Consider the following 13037-nt stretch of genomic DNA (forward strand, 5'->3'; position numbering starts at 1 on the left):
CAGTCACGAGTGGTCCATCTGGCCGGACGTCATACATTCCATATTCCAAAGGTAGGGGTTTCTCTGGTAGACGTATTCACCACCAGGAGCAACAGGAAGTGTCCACATTTTGCTCCTTCCAAAAGCACAGTCTGGGCTCTATTTCAGATGCGTTCATGCTATCCTGGGGGAACCGTCTATTGTATGCCTTCTCGGTGATACGTCTTGTCCACAAGGTTCTCCTCCAGATCTGCAGAGACAAGGCGGAGGTAATTCTGCTGGCTCCTGCGCGGCCACACCAACATTGGTACACCATGCCTCTGGAGCTGTCAGTGGACACCCTGATCACACTCCTCTTTGATCTGATTACACAGGACCACGGCTGCCTGCTTCACCCAGACCTCCAGTCTCTCCATCTCATGGCTTGGAAGCTTCATAGTTAAACCCAGTGGAGCTCCAATGCACAGGATTGGTGAGGGAGGTGCTGCTTGGTAGCAGGAAACCTTCCACGAGGCCACTTACCTGGCCAAGTGGAAAAGGTTCTCGTGTTGATGCAGTTGCAGTCACATACCCCCACATCAGGCATCTATCTCATTCATCCTGGACTATCTACTTCATCTGAAACCGCAAGGCATTGCAGATCATCCATCAAAGTACACCTTGCGGCCATCTCAGCGTTCCACCCAGGAGAGTTAGAGTGCTCACTATTCACGAACCTTATGGTGGCAGTTTCCTTAAGGACATGGGATGGCTATATCCACAGTCCTGTCCATCGGTACCGGCTTGGGACCTCAACCTGGTCCTAGTTAGATTAATGGGAACCTCATTCGAGCCACTAGCTACGTTTCCTTCTGTGCCTTTCTGCTTGCTGTTACTTCGGCCAGGAAGGTGTTAGAGTTAAGTGTTAACCTCTAACCCCCCCCCCCCAGTCTTCCACAAGGACAGATACAGCTCAAGCCACACCCAGCCTTCCTGCTCAAGGTGGTATCCCAATTCCATATTGGCCAGGACATTTTTCTACCAGTTTTCTATCCTGAGCCACATGGTAATGCACAGGGGCAGAGGCTTCACTCGCTAGATGTGCGGAGAGCACTAGCATTCGACATTGAGCACATAAAGCCTTTCAGAAAGTCGAACCACCTGTTTGTAACAGTGGCAGACTGGATGAGTGTGTGCTTATTTGGGGCATTTATATGCAAGGCCAGAATTATGGTTGAATACAAATAAACAAATTCATTCTCAACCTTCAGCAATCATTTTAGAAACTTTTTTATAAATACAGAGAATTTTTAACTTGTAATAAATTAAATCTTGTTCATCAGCTAAATTTACTCTGAGATTTACTTTTATTTAATGTTTACAAGTACCCCTGGTTGAGAACCATTTATCTACACAAGCCCTGGCAGGTATTTGTCTAACCTGCTCTTGAAAATCTCCAATAATAGAGATTCTACTGTCTCCCAAGGCAATTTATTTCAGTGCTTAACCACCCTGACAGTCAGGAAGTTTTTCCTAATGTCCAATCTAAACCACCCTTGCTGCAATTTAAGCCCATTGTTTCCTGTCCTATCCTCAGATGTTAAGGAGAACAATTTTTCTCCCTCTTGCTTGTATCTTCTCTCATAGGTCTTGTTTTCTAGACCTTTATTTTTTGTTGATCTTCTCTGGACTTTCTCCAGTTAGTCCACGTTTCCTGAAATGTGACACCCAGAACTGGACACAGTAGTCCAATTGAGGCCTATTCAGTGCAGAGTAGAGCAGAATAATTTCTTCTTGTGTCTTGCTTACAACCCTCCTGCTAATACATCACAGAATGTTTTGCTTTTTTTTGCAACAGTGTTACGCTGTTCATTCATATGTATCTTGTGATCCACTATGATCCCCCAGATCCCTTTCCACAGAACTCTTTCCGAAGCAGTCATTTGCCCATTTTGTAAGGTGCGCAACTGATTGTTCCTTCCTAAATGAGTACTTTACATTTATCCTTATTGAATTTCAATCTGTTTACCTCAGACCATTTCTCCAGTTTGTCCAGATCATTTTGAATTTTAATCCTATTCTCCAAAGCACGTGCAACCCCTCCCAGCTTGGTTCATCCACAAACTTTATGAGTGTATTCTGTATGACATTATCTAAATAACTGATGAAGATCTTGAACAGAACTGATCCCTTGTGGGACCCTACTCGATATGCCCTTCCAGCTTGAGTGGAAACCACTGATAATGACTCTCTGGAAATGGTTTTCCAAGCAGTTGTGCACCCACCTTTTATTATCTCCATCTAGGCTGTATTTCCCTAGTTTGTTTATGCACCATTATTTCTCATTTAATACAATTTTTTTTTATACAGTTCTTTACCTTATCATATCCACTGGGCACAGCAAGCATGTTCCCTGCTCACTCTGGTTCCGGTGTGTGTGTCAGTGAAGTCGAGAGGAGCTTTGCTTACTGCATTTTCAAGGGATGGACTTTTACTGGCAGTAGCCGTTAATCAAAATGATCCAAAGGTATGACTGGTAGAAAGTAGATCACTAAAGCTAATCTTGCAAATAGAATACAATTTGTTAAAAGTGACCTTATTAAATTATTTTAGACTTGCCTCTCAGATAGGCTTTCTATTTAATCATAACCATATTTTATAGCTAGGAAGTTCTTCAGAAAAGCGTGGCTCTCAGGAAGATGGATCATCTGCTTGATTCTCAAAACATCAAAACTTGATATAGAAATTCTCTCCCACTAATACACTATATCTGACCTCCCATTACTAGGGAAAGTCATTGAGAAAGCAGTGACATCTAAGCTCAAGCAACATGTTGCATCTGCTGTTATCCTGAATGCTTCACAGTCAGGCTACAGCCTGAAGCACAGAATAGACACAGCCCTGGCGTGAAAGGTTCTTTGAGTAATGGTACGTGTTGTATTCCACTGTGGGAGGTTATGCATGTGCACCGTATGCGCGCAGCTGGTGAATTTGAAAAGCGTCTGTTGGTCTGCGTGTGGGACCTGACTCACCTCATGTCTCCATCTGACAGGATAAAGGGCAGGCAGACCACCTCTCTATTTCCTTCTCACCACCACGTACTCGTTTTCAGAACCACCAGTGTCCATAGCTTCAGCTTTGTCCTACAAAGTTTTAGTTTTGTAAATAGTTTTAACAGTCATACAGTTTTTATAGTCTATAGTTTGTGTTTTATAGATCTATTTAAGATTTATTCTCTTGGACATATTGCTCAGTAGTTTATTCCATCAGAGATCCTATGAACCGCCTCACAAGAGACATAAAGTTCAAATGACCTGTTTCCCCACACCCTCTGCAACAGGCTATGTATCTCCATCTCAGCCCCTGCCTTGATGTTATTTTTGATGAGTGCTTGAGAGCCGCAAAACACTAAGCCCAACAGTTCCTGACCCCTACACACTGTCTGGGGGTTGTTTAGCACTCTTTTCAACACCTGAAGTGCAATAACAATGGACAGGTGGGGGCTGAACATCATCCAGTCTGGCTAAATGATAGTTTGCATCCCTATCTCCTCCAAAAAACCCTCTCTACTCTTGTTCAGGGACGACTTTCATGAAAATATTCTCAAACAAGGCAAACTCCCTATTGTAGTGAGGATTGATAGAATTTTCCCCTGCTTAATACCAAAGGAGTGGGTTTTTCCTCTCCTTACTTCCTGTTACTCAAAAAGAGAGGCAGTTGGAGACCTATCCTCAACCTCCACCATCTCCACTGCTTCATTCACAAGTTCAGTTTTCTCAAGATCATGTTGGAATATCTGTCGCTCCCAGAGTATTGATCAAGATATTCTTAGTAGTAATAGCAACTCACATCAGAAGTCATGATCTCATTGTCTTCCACTATCTTGCCGACTTTCTTCTTGCCACCAGGAAGCCTGTGCATCAACTCTTATGATGCTGCACCTCCTCTCTTCACTGGGAGTCAGAGTAAACTCTGAAAAATCTGTTCTCACCCCCACATAATTTTGACTTCATTGAGACCACCTTGAATTCTGTCACCAAAAAACCGCATCTTCCCAAGGACAGGTTCCAGTGCCTGCCTTCTATATTTCCAGTTCTGGTTCCACCTCTCTGCTTCCAGCGGGGCAGGCATAGGTGTCCTGGCTCTGTCCACCAGGAGACGGTTGTGGCTGTCCCTCCGTCCATGTGGTAGAGAGGCCATGCCCTTAAGATGTGCCAGAGTGCATGTGTGAACCAGTGAACACTGCTTTCATATTTTTCAGCTCTGGGCACATGGTGTGTATGCATAGCTCCCCACAGTGGAATACAGATTGGGACCACACAACTTGATGAGCCTCCAGTTACAATTCAGTAACTTCTCATTAGCTTCTCATGCCAATGGATAGAGGACACATCTCAGTGATAATTCTGCCTGACCTCTCTGCAGCTTTCCATGCATTGAACCATAAGTAATGTTGGCTAGCTCACGTGACATAGCTGGAGTGCACCTTGCAACACTGCAATGTTCAAATCACTCTTCACAAACAGGATCCAGAGAGCAGTCATTAGCAATGGCCTCTCTTATGCATGTTCATATTGCTGCACACAAACTACATTTAAAAAATGCCAGGCACTCAAAAATAGGAAATGCCAGAATTAAGGTTGCCCCATAGCCTTAATTTTGTTTCCTTGTGTGTATGATCACATACTATTTTTCCTACACAATCCCTGCCACATTCAGTGCACAGAACGGACAGAGCTCACTGAATGAACAGCTGTTTAGTATTTTGTTTTATCTTCTTTGACCAATGGGTGCACTGATGAGGCAGGGATCATGTAGAAATAAATAGTATGCAATTAAAGAATGTGATAATTAATATGCACAAAGGGACTTAATTAAGTTTGTACAGGCACTCTTAATTTTGGCATTTCCTAACTTTTGTGTGCTTGACTTAGCAATATTAACATTCTTTTAATGTGTTTTTGTGTGTGTGTAAGGTCCTACATATTTGAAGAAAAACCAACAAATTGAAAAAATAGAGTATGTGAAAACGTATTGACACCTGCATGGGTCATCAGCAGGGTTGGACCCTTTTAGAGCCAAATCATAGTCTCTGACACTTAACTTAGCAGAATAATTGACACCAGTAGTATGTTGTCATTCTCTATGTGCAGCAACCACTAGAGTGGAAGGAAACACACACTCTGCCAGTGACAGGTTTCAGAATGGTAGCTGTGTTAGTTTGTATCAGCAAAAAGAACGAGGAGTACTTATGGCACCCTAGAGACTACAAATATCTGTGAAACTCACTGGTATCTGACAAAGTGGACTTTAGCCCACGAAAGCTTATGCCCAAATAAATTTGTTAGACAGCAGAGGAATGGTGAGACTCAGGAATATTGGTTCCTTTTTTGAGTATATGTTTCTATGGATACTCCACCATAGGATGAACGCATGCCTGTGCACTCTCAGCTGGAGAATGCAGCTGTCCACAGGCCTGCACCTGTACAGAGCAGCCTCTTGTGCCTCCAAGTGAGGGCACAGAGAGAGGTGTGGGCCTGCTGCCATTCAGTTTCTTGACAGCCTGCAGCTTGAGACAGAGTGATTGCATGTTCATTGATTTTTTCAGATTTCTCCCTTTCTTTATATACTATTTATTTTTAAGGTTTTCTTTATTTTCTTGGTTATTTTATTTATTTAGTTTTATACACTTGTGTTTATAAGGGGGGTTACTTCACTGTTTTTTTCCTTATTTGGTTCACCAGTACTCCAGGTTATTCTTAAGACTCTGGGGTTTAAGCCCTGCCAGACCTGCTACAGGTCTTTTCCCCCATAGTGATGGGTATTTGCATTGTCTCCATGGCCACAGAGACACTCACATCCAGTCTAAGTGCATGGTCTGTATGGGATCTAAAAGCAAGGCTTTGGAAGACAGAGGCTAGACTGAAGCTCCATCTAATGGAGCATTCATTAGCCCCAGCAGTATATCAGCCTCAGCCTCAACCAAGCCCACTGTGGTGGCAGCAGCACCTTCTAAGTAGAAGAAGCCGCGTCCTTTCTCCTTCTAGAAAGCCAAAGAGGAGTAGGTCACCCCATAAATTCCACACTAACTATATCTCATGTCCTCCTGGGGTACTGCTGAGACTTCTTCTGAATCCAGTAGCAAGCCACCAATATCACAGCGTGCAGACAAGTTTTCTAGCAAACAACACAGGGAGCAGCCTATCTCATTACCAATTGACATATCCAGGCACTGAGAGATGCACAGCCCTCCCATGCGTTGGTACCATCATTTCCCTTGCATCAGGACTCTGAGGTCAGAGGAACTCTTCCACAAGCCTTGCGGGTACCATGCTTACCATCCCTGCACCTTCAAACCTTGGTACTGACTCAGTCTTCTGAATGCGATAGTCTTCTAGCATCTTCCAGATTTCTTTCTCTGGACAACCTGTTTATACTAGAGATACCAGAGTCCCCCTGCTACGATCCTCTACCAGTGCCCCTTCCCTGGAAATGCCCAGGTGGATTGAACCTTGGTCAAACCTCCAGTCTGCGATACCGGCGATTTGTTTTGAGGCTTCCCACTTCAGCCCAGGGGATGATAATTCTTCAGACTCTGTTCTCACTACAGGCTCTTTCCCCCACTTTACCATCACACTCTGCTGAACAAGTATTTGGAAGAAGCTCTTTCAGACCACACCAGATGACCTAGAGCTGCTAATTATGACTCTCCTTGGGGACCCTTTTCTTATCTGTCCCCTTACTGGACTTACTGGAATCCCTTCCGTCACTTTGCTGAACAATTTTATAGGGTTCCAACCAGAAAAGCTCTGGTAGCACATCCTTCACAGGCACTGACTGGCCAACCTTCAGTACCACAGGCTCACCAGCTGGCACCGCATTATCGCTGTCTGGTACCTTATGTCCCATCAGCACCAGGAGACATGCAAGAGCCATAGGACCCCAAGATGAAGAGAATCTGACCCACATTAGCTAAGTTCTCTTCATCCCCAGATGAGGCTGTAATACCTTCAGAACCCTTTTCACTCGGATGTCTTTTGGACCTATCAATACCGCATGAAATGCCTGGCAGAATCCCTCCAGATCCCATTAGAAGAGGTCCAACAGTCTCAACACTCCTTGCTAGACATTTTAAATATTACCTCTCAGGGAAAGATTGACATCCCAATAAATAAGTCTCTGTTATTGCCTGGTCACACAGTCTGGCAAACATTTGCCACTATCCAGCCCATCTGCAAGCAAGCTGGTACAAGTACTATATTCTGGACACAGGAATGGAATTTTCCGACCCCTCTCCCAATTCCCTGGTGGTGGATGCATCCCATGCCATATCTTTATGATAAAGAAGTCCTCCTGGGAAGAACTACTCCTTGATGGCCCACAAGTTCCATGTGGCAAACTACCAAGCCCTGTTGGTGAAGTATGACTCTAACCAATTCTAAGTTAATTCATTTTGTTGAACATCTGCCACAGGACCAGAGGGAACAATTTCATGCTCTCATTTTGGAGGGGAAATTGCTAGCTAAAGCCTCCCTCCAAGGTACCCTAGATTCTACGGACATGGCTTCTAGATCCCTAGCCACAGCCTTCACAGACCTTTGGACTTTCAGAGGAAATCAAGACCCCAGGAAAGGGGACCCTACCCTGTTCTACAGCAACTTTATCTACACCTCCCTCTAAGAAACTGTTTTTATGTCCTCGACAAGGGCCTCAATCTACTTACCTTCCCAGATCCTGTGCTGAACAATTCTATCCAACCCCCTTTTGGAGATCAGGTATCACACTTCCTCTCTGCCGTGGAACAGATTACCTTAGAAAGATGGATTTGGGAGGCGATCAGTATGGGGTATTCCATCTTCTTTCACTGATGAAGATCTCTTGAAACAAGAGGTCCAGTCTCTCGTACTCTTGGGGGCAATCAAGCCATTTCCCCCAGAGTTCGTCGGAAGGGAATTCTATTCCAACTATTTCCACCTTCCCAAAAGGGATGGAGATTGGAGATTGATCCTCAACCTAAGAAACCTGAACACCTGTATCCTTTTCCAGCTCTACAGGATGGTGACACTAGCCACTATAATTCCATCTCTAGATCTGGGAGATTGGTTTGTCACCCTTGACCTCAAGGATGCCTAATTTCATATAGCTATCCACCCTTCCAGAAACACAGCCTGCAAACAACTGCAGGGACCTGCCTACACCTTGTGGGCCACATGACAGACTCAGCGTTCATCACACTTCAGGCAAGGCTGCACCTTAGGTGCTTTCAGACGTGGCTAAAGTCTATATATGCTCCAAGCAGATACGGTTTTTCCACAGTACCTCAGTAAGTTCTGAACTCTCTCAGGTGATGGTGTTGGAAGGTATGTGTGGGAACCCCATTCTCACATCCCCTACTCCAAGAACTCACCTCCAAGGGCCACATCCCAGAGCAGGTGATCTGCACAAGAGGTCACAGTCCACATCACATCCGCATTCTGGAGCTGAGAGCAGTTCATTGTGCTTGCTAATGTTTTGTTCACCCATATAGGGTCACTCCATCACTCCAATGCTGGACAACAGGGCAACAATATATTCTGTCAACCAGCAGGATAGAGCAAGATCTATGTCCTTTTGCGCATACTTGCTAAGGCTGTGGGACTGGTGCATCTCTCATCAGATAGGCTGAGATTTCTTTCTCCTAGGCCTCCAGAATACAGGTGCAGATTCCCTAAGCACATGCTTTCTTTGGGACCATGAACAGTAGCTCAACAATTCTGCCTTCCACCGCATTTGTCAAATCTGTGGTCTCATAAAAGCAGACCTCTGTCAGTCCAAACATGTCGCTTTTTCTGTTCCAATGGAAGTTATGGCAGCAACTCATGAGATGTCCTGATGTCAAGGACTTGCACTTCTTGTTTCTGCCTCTATGGAAGCCGGCCCCTAGTGAAACCTAAATTTGGTTATCAATGCCCTGAGGAAACCTCCCTTTGAACCAATGGCCACCTGTTCTCACTTTCACTTCTCACCTAAGACTTTGTTCCTCATAGCCATCACTTCAGCTAGATAGAGGGAGGGCTCGGTGCTTTTATGGCTGACCTGCCATATACTACCTTCTATAAATAAAAGTTATACTGCATCCTCATCCTCACTTTCTCCAAAAGGTCTCTTTGGAACACCACATTAATCAAGTATCAGAGGGGTAGCCGTGTTAGTCTGGATCTGTAAAAGCAGCAAAGAATCCTGTGGCACTTCATAGACTAACAGACGTATTGGAGCATGAGCTTTCATGGGTGTACTTTTACACATTAATCAAGAGATTCGTCTGACAGTGTTATACCCAAAACCTCATGTCTTCAGAGAGACCAGCCTGCATACACTAGACATCAGAAGGGCCCTCACCTATATTGACAGGACAAGCCTGGAAAATCTGCTACCTTCTCACTGAGTTACTGGTTGGGAGTCTCGTGTAATGGAGTATCCATAGAGTCATCCAGTGCAGACCCATTTACATATGGATGTTGGGAGTCAAGCCGTCACGAACGTGTGTTAACGGACAGCGGGTTAAGATGGCCATGCTGAGATATCTACCTATAAATGTATAATTATCTAAGATTACGTACGTATTCACAGCGTCCCAAATACTGCAGGCCTATCTGTTAACGGTGCTTTGCAAGAATGTAAATTCAAATGTGTAATTTAATAAAAACATTATTATTACTACATAAGGGTGAAAGTAACTCAGGACACTTACTGGTATGGGGCGGGGGTAGATCTGGCCCCTGGAAGGGGTGGGGCCTCGAGCAGAAGAGGCGGGGCTAGGGGTCAGCATTCCCCAGCCATCCCTTCTGGGCCACCTGGTCCATGCCACCTGGGGTTCCCATGGCGATTTAAAGGGCCCAGGGCTCCGAACACCACTGCTGTGGTAGCAGTGTCTGGAGCCTTGGGCTCTTTTAAATCGCCAGCCCTGGGGCATCTGCTCCCTTTTCCTTCCCCCCCCCCCCCGCCCATTGGTGGCCAAGGGGGCCGGGGGGGAAGGGGCAGGGACCGTAAAGCGCTGCAGGGTCCTTTGCTGCAGCAGCGCTTTAACTTTTCTGCCCACCTCCTCCTCCTCATCCCCCCGTTGATGGCACAGCGCTGCTGCGGCAAAGCACTGTTTAACATTGCTTCCTCCCCCTCCCCCCCATCGGTGGTAAAGATGTACAGCATGTTTCCGCTCTGCACTTCCTGTCGATTTCTGTGTCAGTGAGTTAGTGAGCAAATCTGTAGCACTACATAGCAAGTTCCTGTACTGCGTGTTAACAAGCCTCGTATGTTAAATGGTAGCACTGGGAGGCATGGCGCTACCACGTGTTAAGCGGATTCACGCATAAATGGGTCTATACTGTACTTGAAGAAGGAGTTGAGATTACTTACCTTACAGTAACTTGAGTTCTTTGAAATGTTTTGTTTCTGTGGGTGCTTCTAACCTCTTTACACTTGGCTGTGGAGACTCTACTCCATGGTTGAGAAGGAACTGAGTGGTGGCAGGCCGTGGCTCCCTACATGCCTTTGTTTGGAGGCATGAGTTACTGTTCTGCATAGCCATGAGCCCGTGGACACCTCTTTGCATTCTCCATTTGAGAGCACACGCATGCACACACATCCTACAGTGGAGCACTGAAAGGGACAAACCATTGCGAAGAACTGTATTATTCTGATTTAAGGAACCACTCCTTCCATTCCAAGTTCTTGAGGGGAGTGTGCTGTGTTGGTCAGACTCTTCTGTCCCTGTTGCCTTCCAAGCGTCATCCATTGTTCCTTTATTCCTTCCAGCCTGTTCCTGTTTCAGTCCTGTCTTTTCCCTCCACCTTGCTTCCTTGTTTAAGTCCAAGCCTCCCACCATCCATTCCTCTCAATTCAAGTCAGTCTTCCTTTTTCGTGCCGCATGGGAGCCAATAGGGAGAGACTGTCTCCCTGCTCTTAGTTTTGGTGTGTGGAACCAGAGAGACCTGCAGCACCTGGGAGCAGCAATTAGAGGGAAGTCCAGCTCAGCCCCTGTAGCCCTGGGACGGAACATGCTCAATTCAGGTGGAATCTTTGGAGAACTTAACTGCCAAACTCTAACAAATCAATGCTGAAAATGAGATTTTTAAAGGCTTCTAATTTGGCCAAATTTAAGTACTTTTTCATGGGAATAGTAAAAGGCACATCATGACACACAGGCAAGCTGTTGCCAAATTTCAAAACCTTGCCACAGAGGTTGGTGTGCTAGAGCTTTTGAATATGAGAATTTTTTTATTGTTGGGAAAAGATTCTCAAATATTTTTCCTGGATGTGGCTGTATCGTTTTATCTGAAACTTTCCAGAAAAATTCAGTCTGAGGCAGATACCAGATGATTTCAACCCAAATGATTAAGCTTTGCCAGACTTACAAGCAACGGAAAACAAGGTCTTGAAATAGAAAATTTAGGCAGCCTAAGTATAGGGCTGCGCTACCATCTCTGCCTATGATTAACCTCTCTGTTTAATGAATATTGAGGATATTATATGCCAATATAAAGACATAATTTAAATAAATTTATGATTTGCAAAGTTTCAAAGGTAAAAATGTACTTTGAATATTAATAAGCATGACTTATTATTTCTGCATGTGGTAATGCAGGCAAGATTTCTGCATGTAGTAATGTTTTCAGTACAACAAATCTAAGGCATAACTTGGTATTAAAAGTCTTTATTATGGTCCATTAATTTTTTTTGTGCTTTTTTTTTTTTTACACAGGCAACTCAGATTTTGTTTATAAATACATTGAATTTTGTTACTGTTTCTGGTAGCCTTAAAGGTTGTAGTAGCAAGAATCATGTGGTTCCATCCAAATTTGTCAGGTCAGTATCTGAAGAGTAGAATTTACATTATTCTAAGAAGTAAAATCATTGATGCCTTGATTTGATATGAAAGTAGACTTGTAAAGCTATTAATTTTTTCTGTCTTTGTTAGGTCATACTGGGTAGGTGACATGAGCTGGACTCCTGATAGTCTCTTTCTGGCTTGCATGTTAAAACGTGGCTCCTTGATATTATTGACTTGTATGGGTGAATTGCTGACCTTGGTTACTTCTGGTTGCTCTATAGAATTTGGACCAGCAGAGTTTATTCCCTTTCATCCACTAATAACATACAGGTGAGACAACCTGAAAGTTTAAATTTTTTTTCTTTATCATTTGATTATATCTTCCTTTCTTACATGTTTTCTACTATTTAAAGTACATTTCATCTTTCAAATTAAGTCTTTTGGTTTCTCTTTTTTTCTCAATATCTGTTTCTCATTCATAGTTCTCTTCTATTTCTTATAATGGCTTTGTCCTGCTGAAAAATTGACATTGTGGCACTGTAAGTATAAATTATTTGTGACTTTTAGGACTGGTTAAATTTTTAGATATTTCAGAGATTAACATTACCTAAAACCTGTTGTTTTATCGTGATGGAAGAAATGCACTTTTTGTAAATGTTAAAAACTTGGATTAATTTTTAATGCAAGGATAACTTTGATGGCTGAAGAATTTAATTTACTGTAACTTTCAAATTGTGAGAGTTTCAAGATTGAATATGAAATTATAGCAATTGTATGGGAAAGTAGGATATCTAAACAAAGCAGCTAGTTATATTTAAACAGCCGTTTGCAAGCTCAGAACCTTATTTTTCACATGCAGTTTCTCACTCATATCAGAAGTGCAGTTGTGCATGAATTTGTGTTCAGTAGTGTGTATCACTATTGAAAACTGCTTCTTGAAAATGAACAAAAGGCACTTCTAATGTGTTATAACAAGAAATCACACATGTGCAATATACAATTTTATTTAAACTTAATTACAAGTTACAGGTAGTTACAAAATGTAAGTGCATATAAGAATCTTTAAAATACTTTTTCTGTGAATCTGATCAATTTAATGAAAGCTCCTGACTGTTAGCACTGATGGATTATAGTGAGGTATTGTCACACACTGCTCTGCTAGTGCATTTGAATCCTTTTCTACATTAATCTATGGCTAGTGTTTCTAAAGTGCCTGCCATCAGCATATCTAAGACAGATGAACTGTGTTATTCCAGTTTTTGTCATTATTTGA

General features: G+C 43.4%; 1 protein-coding gene across 5 annotated transcripts in view; it reads left to right on the forward strand.

The window, feature by feature from the left end:
• Positions 1-13037, forward strand: part of CPLANE1 (ciliogenesis and planar polarity effector 1) — a 180158-nt gene that overhangs the window by 35564 nt on the left and 131557 nt on the right. For 3 of the 5 annotated variants that reach the window (XM_030565920.1, XM_030565924.1, XM_030565921.1), the window contains exons 7-9: positions 2329-2485; positions 11696-11799; positions 11912-12094. In XM_030565920.1, the coding sequence (XP_030421780.1) occupies positions 2329-2485; positions 11696-11799; positions 11912-12094 (444 nt within the window). Of the gene's footprint in view, positions 1-2328; positions 2486-11695; positions 11800-11911; positions 12095-13037 lie in introns of those variants that run through there. The other 2 variants (XM_030565923.1, XM_030565922.1) reach the window with 2 other exon arrangements.

The sequence above is a fragment of the Gopherus evgoodei genome, chromosome 6 (assembly GCF_007399415.2).
Source record: "Gopherus evgoodei ecotype Sinaloan lineage chromosome 6, rGopEvg1_v1.p, whole genome shotgun sequence".
Taxonomy (NCBI): Eukaryota; Metazoa; Chordata; order Testudines; family Testudinidae; genus Gopherus; species Gopherus evgoodei.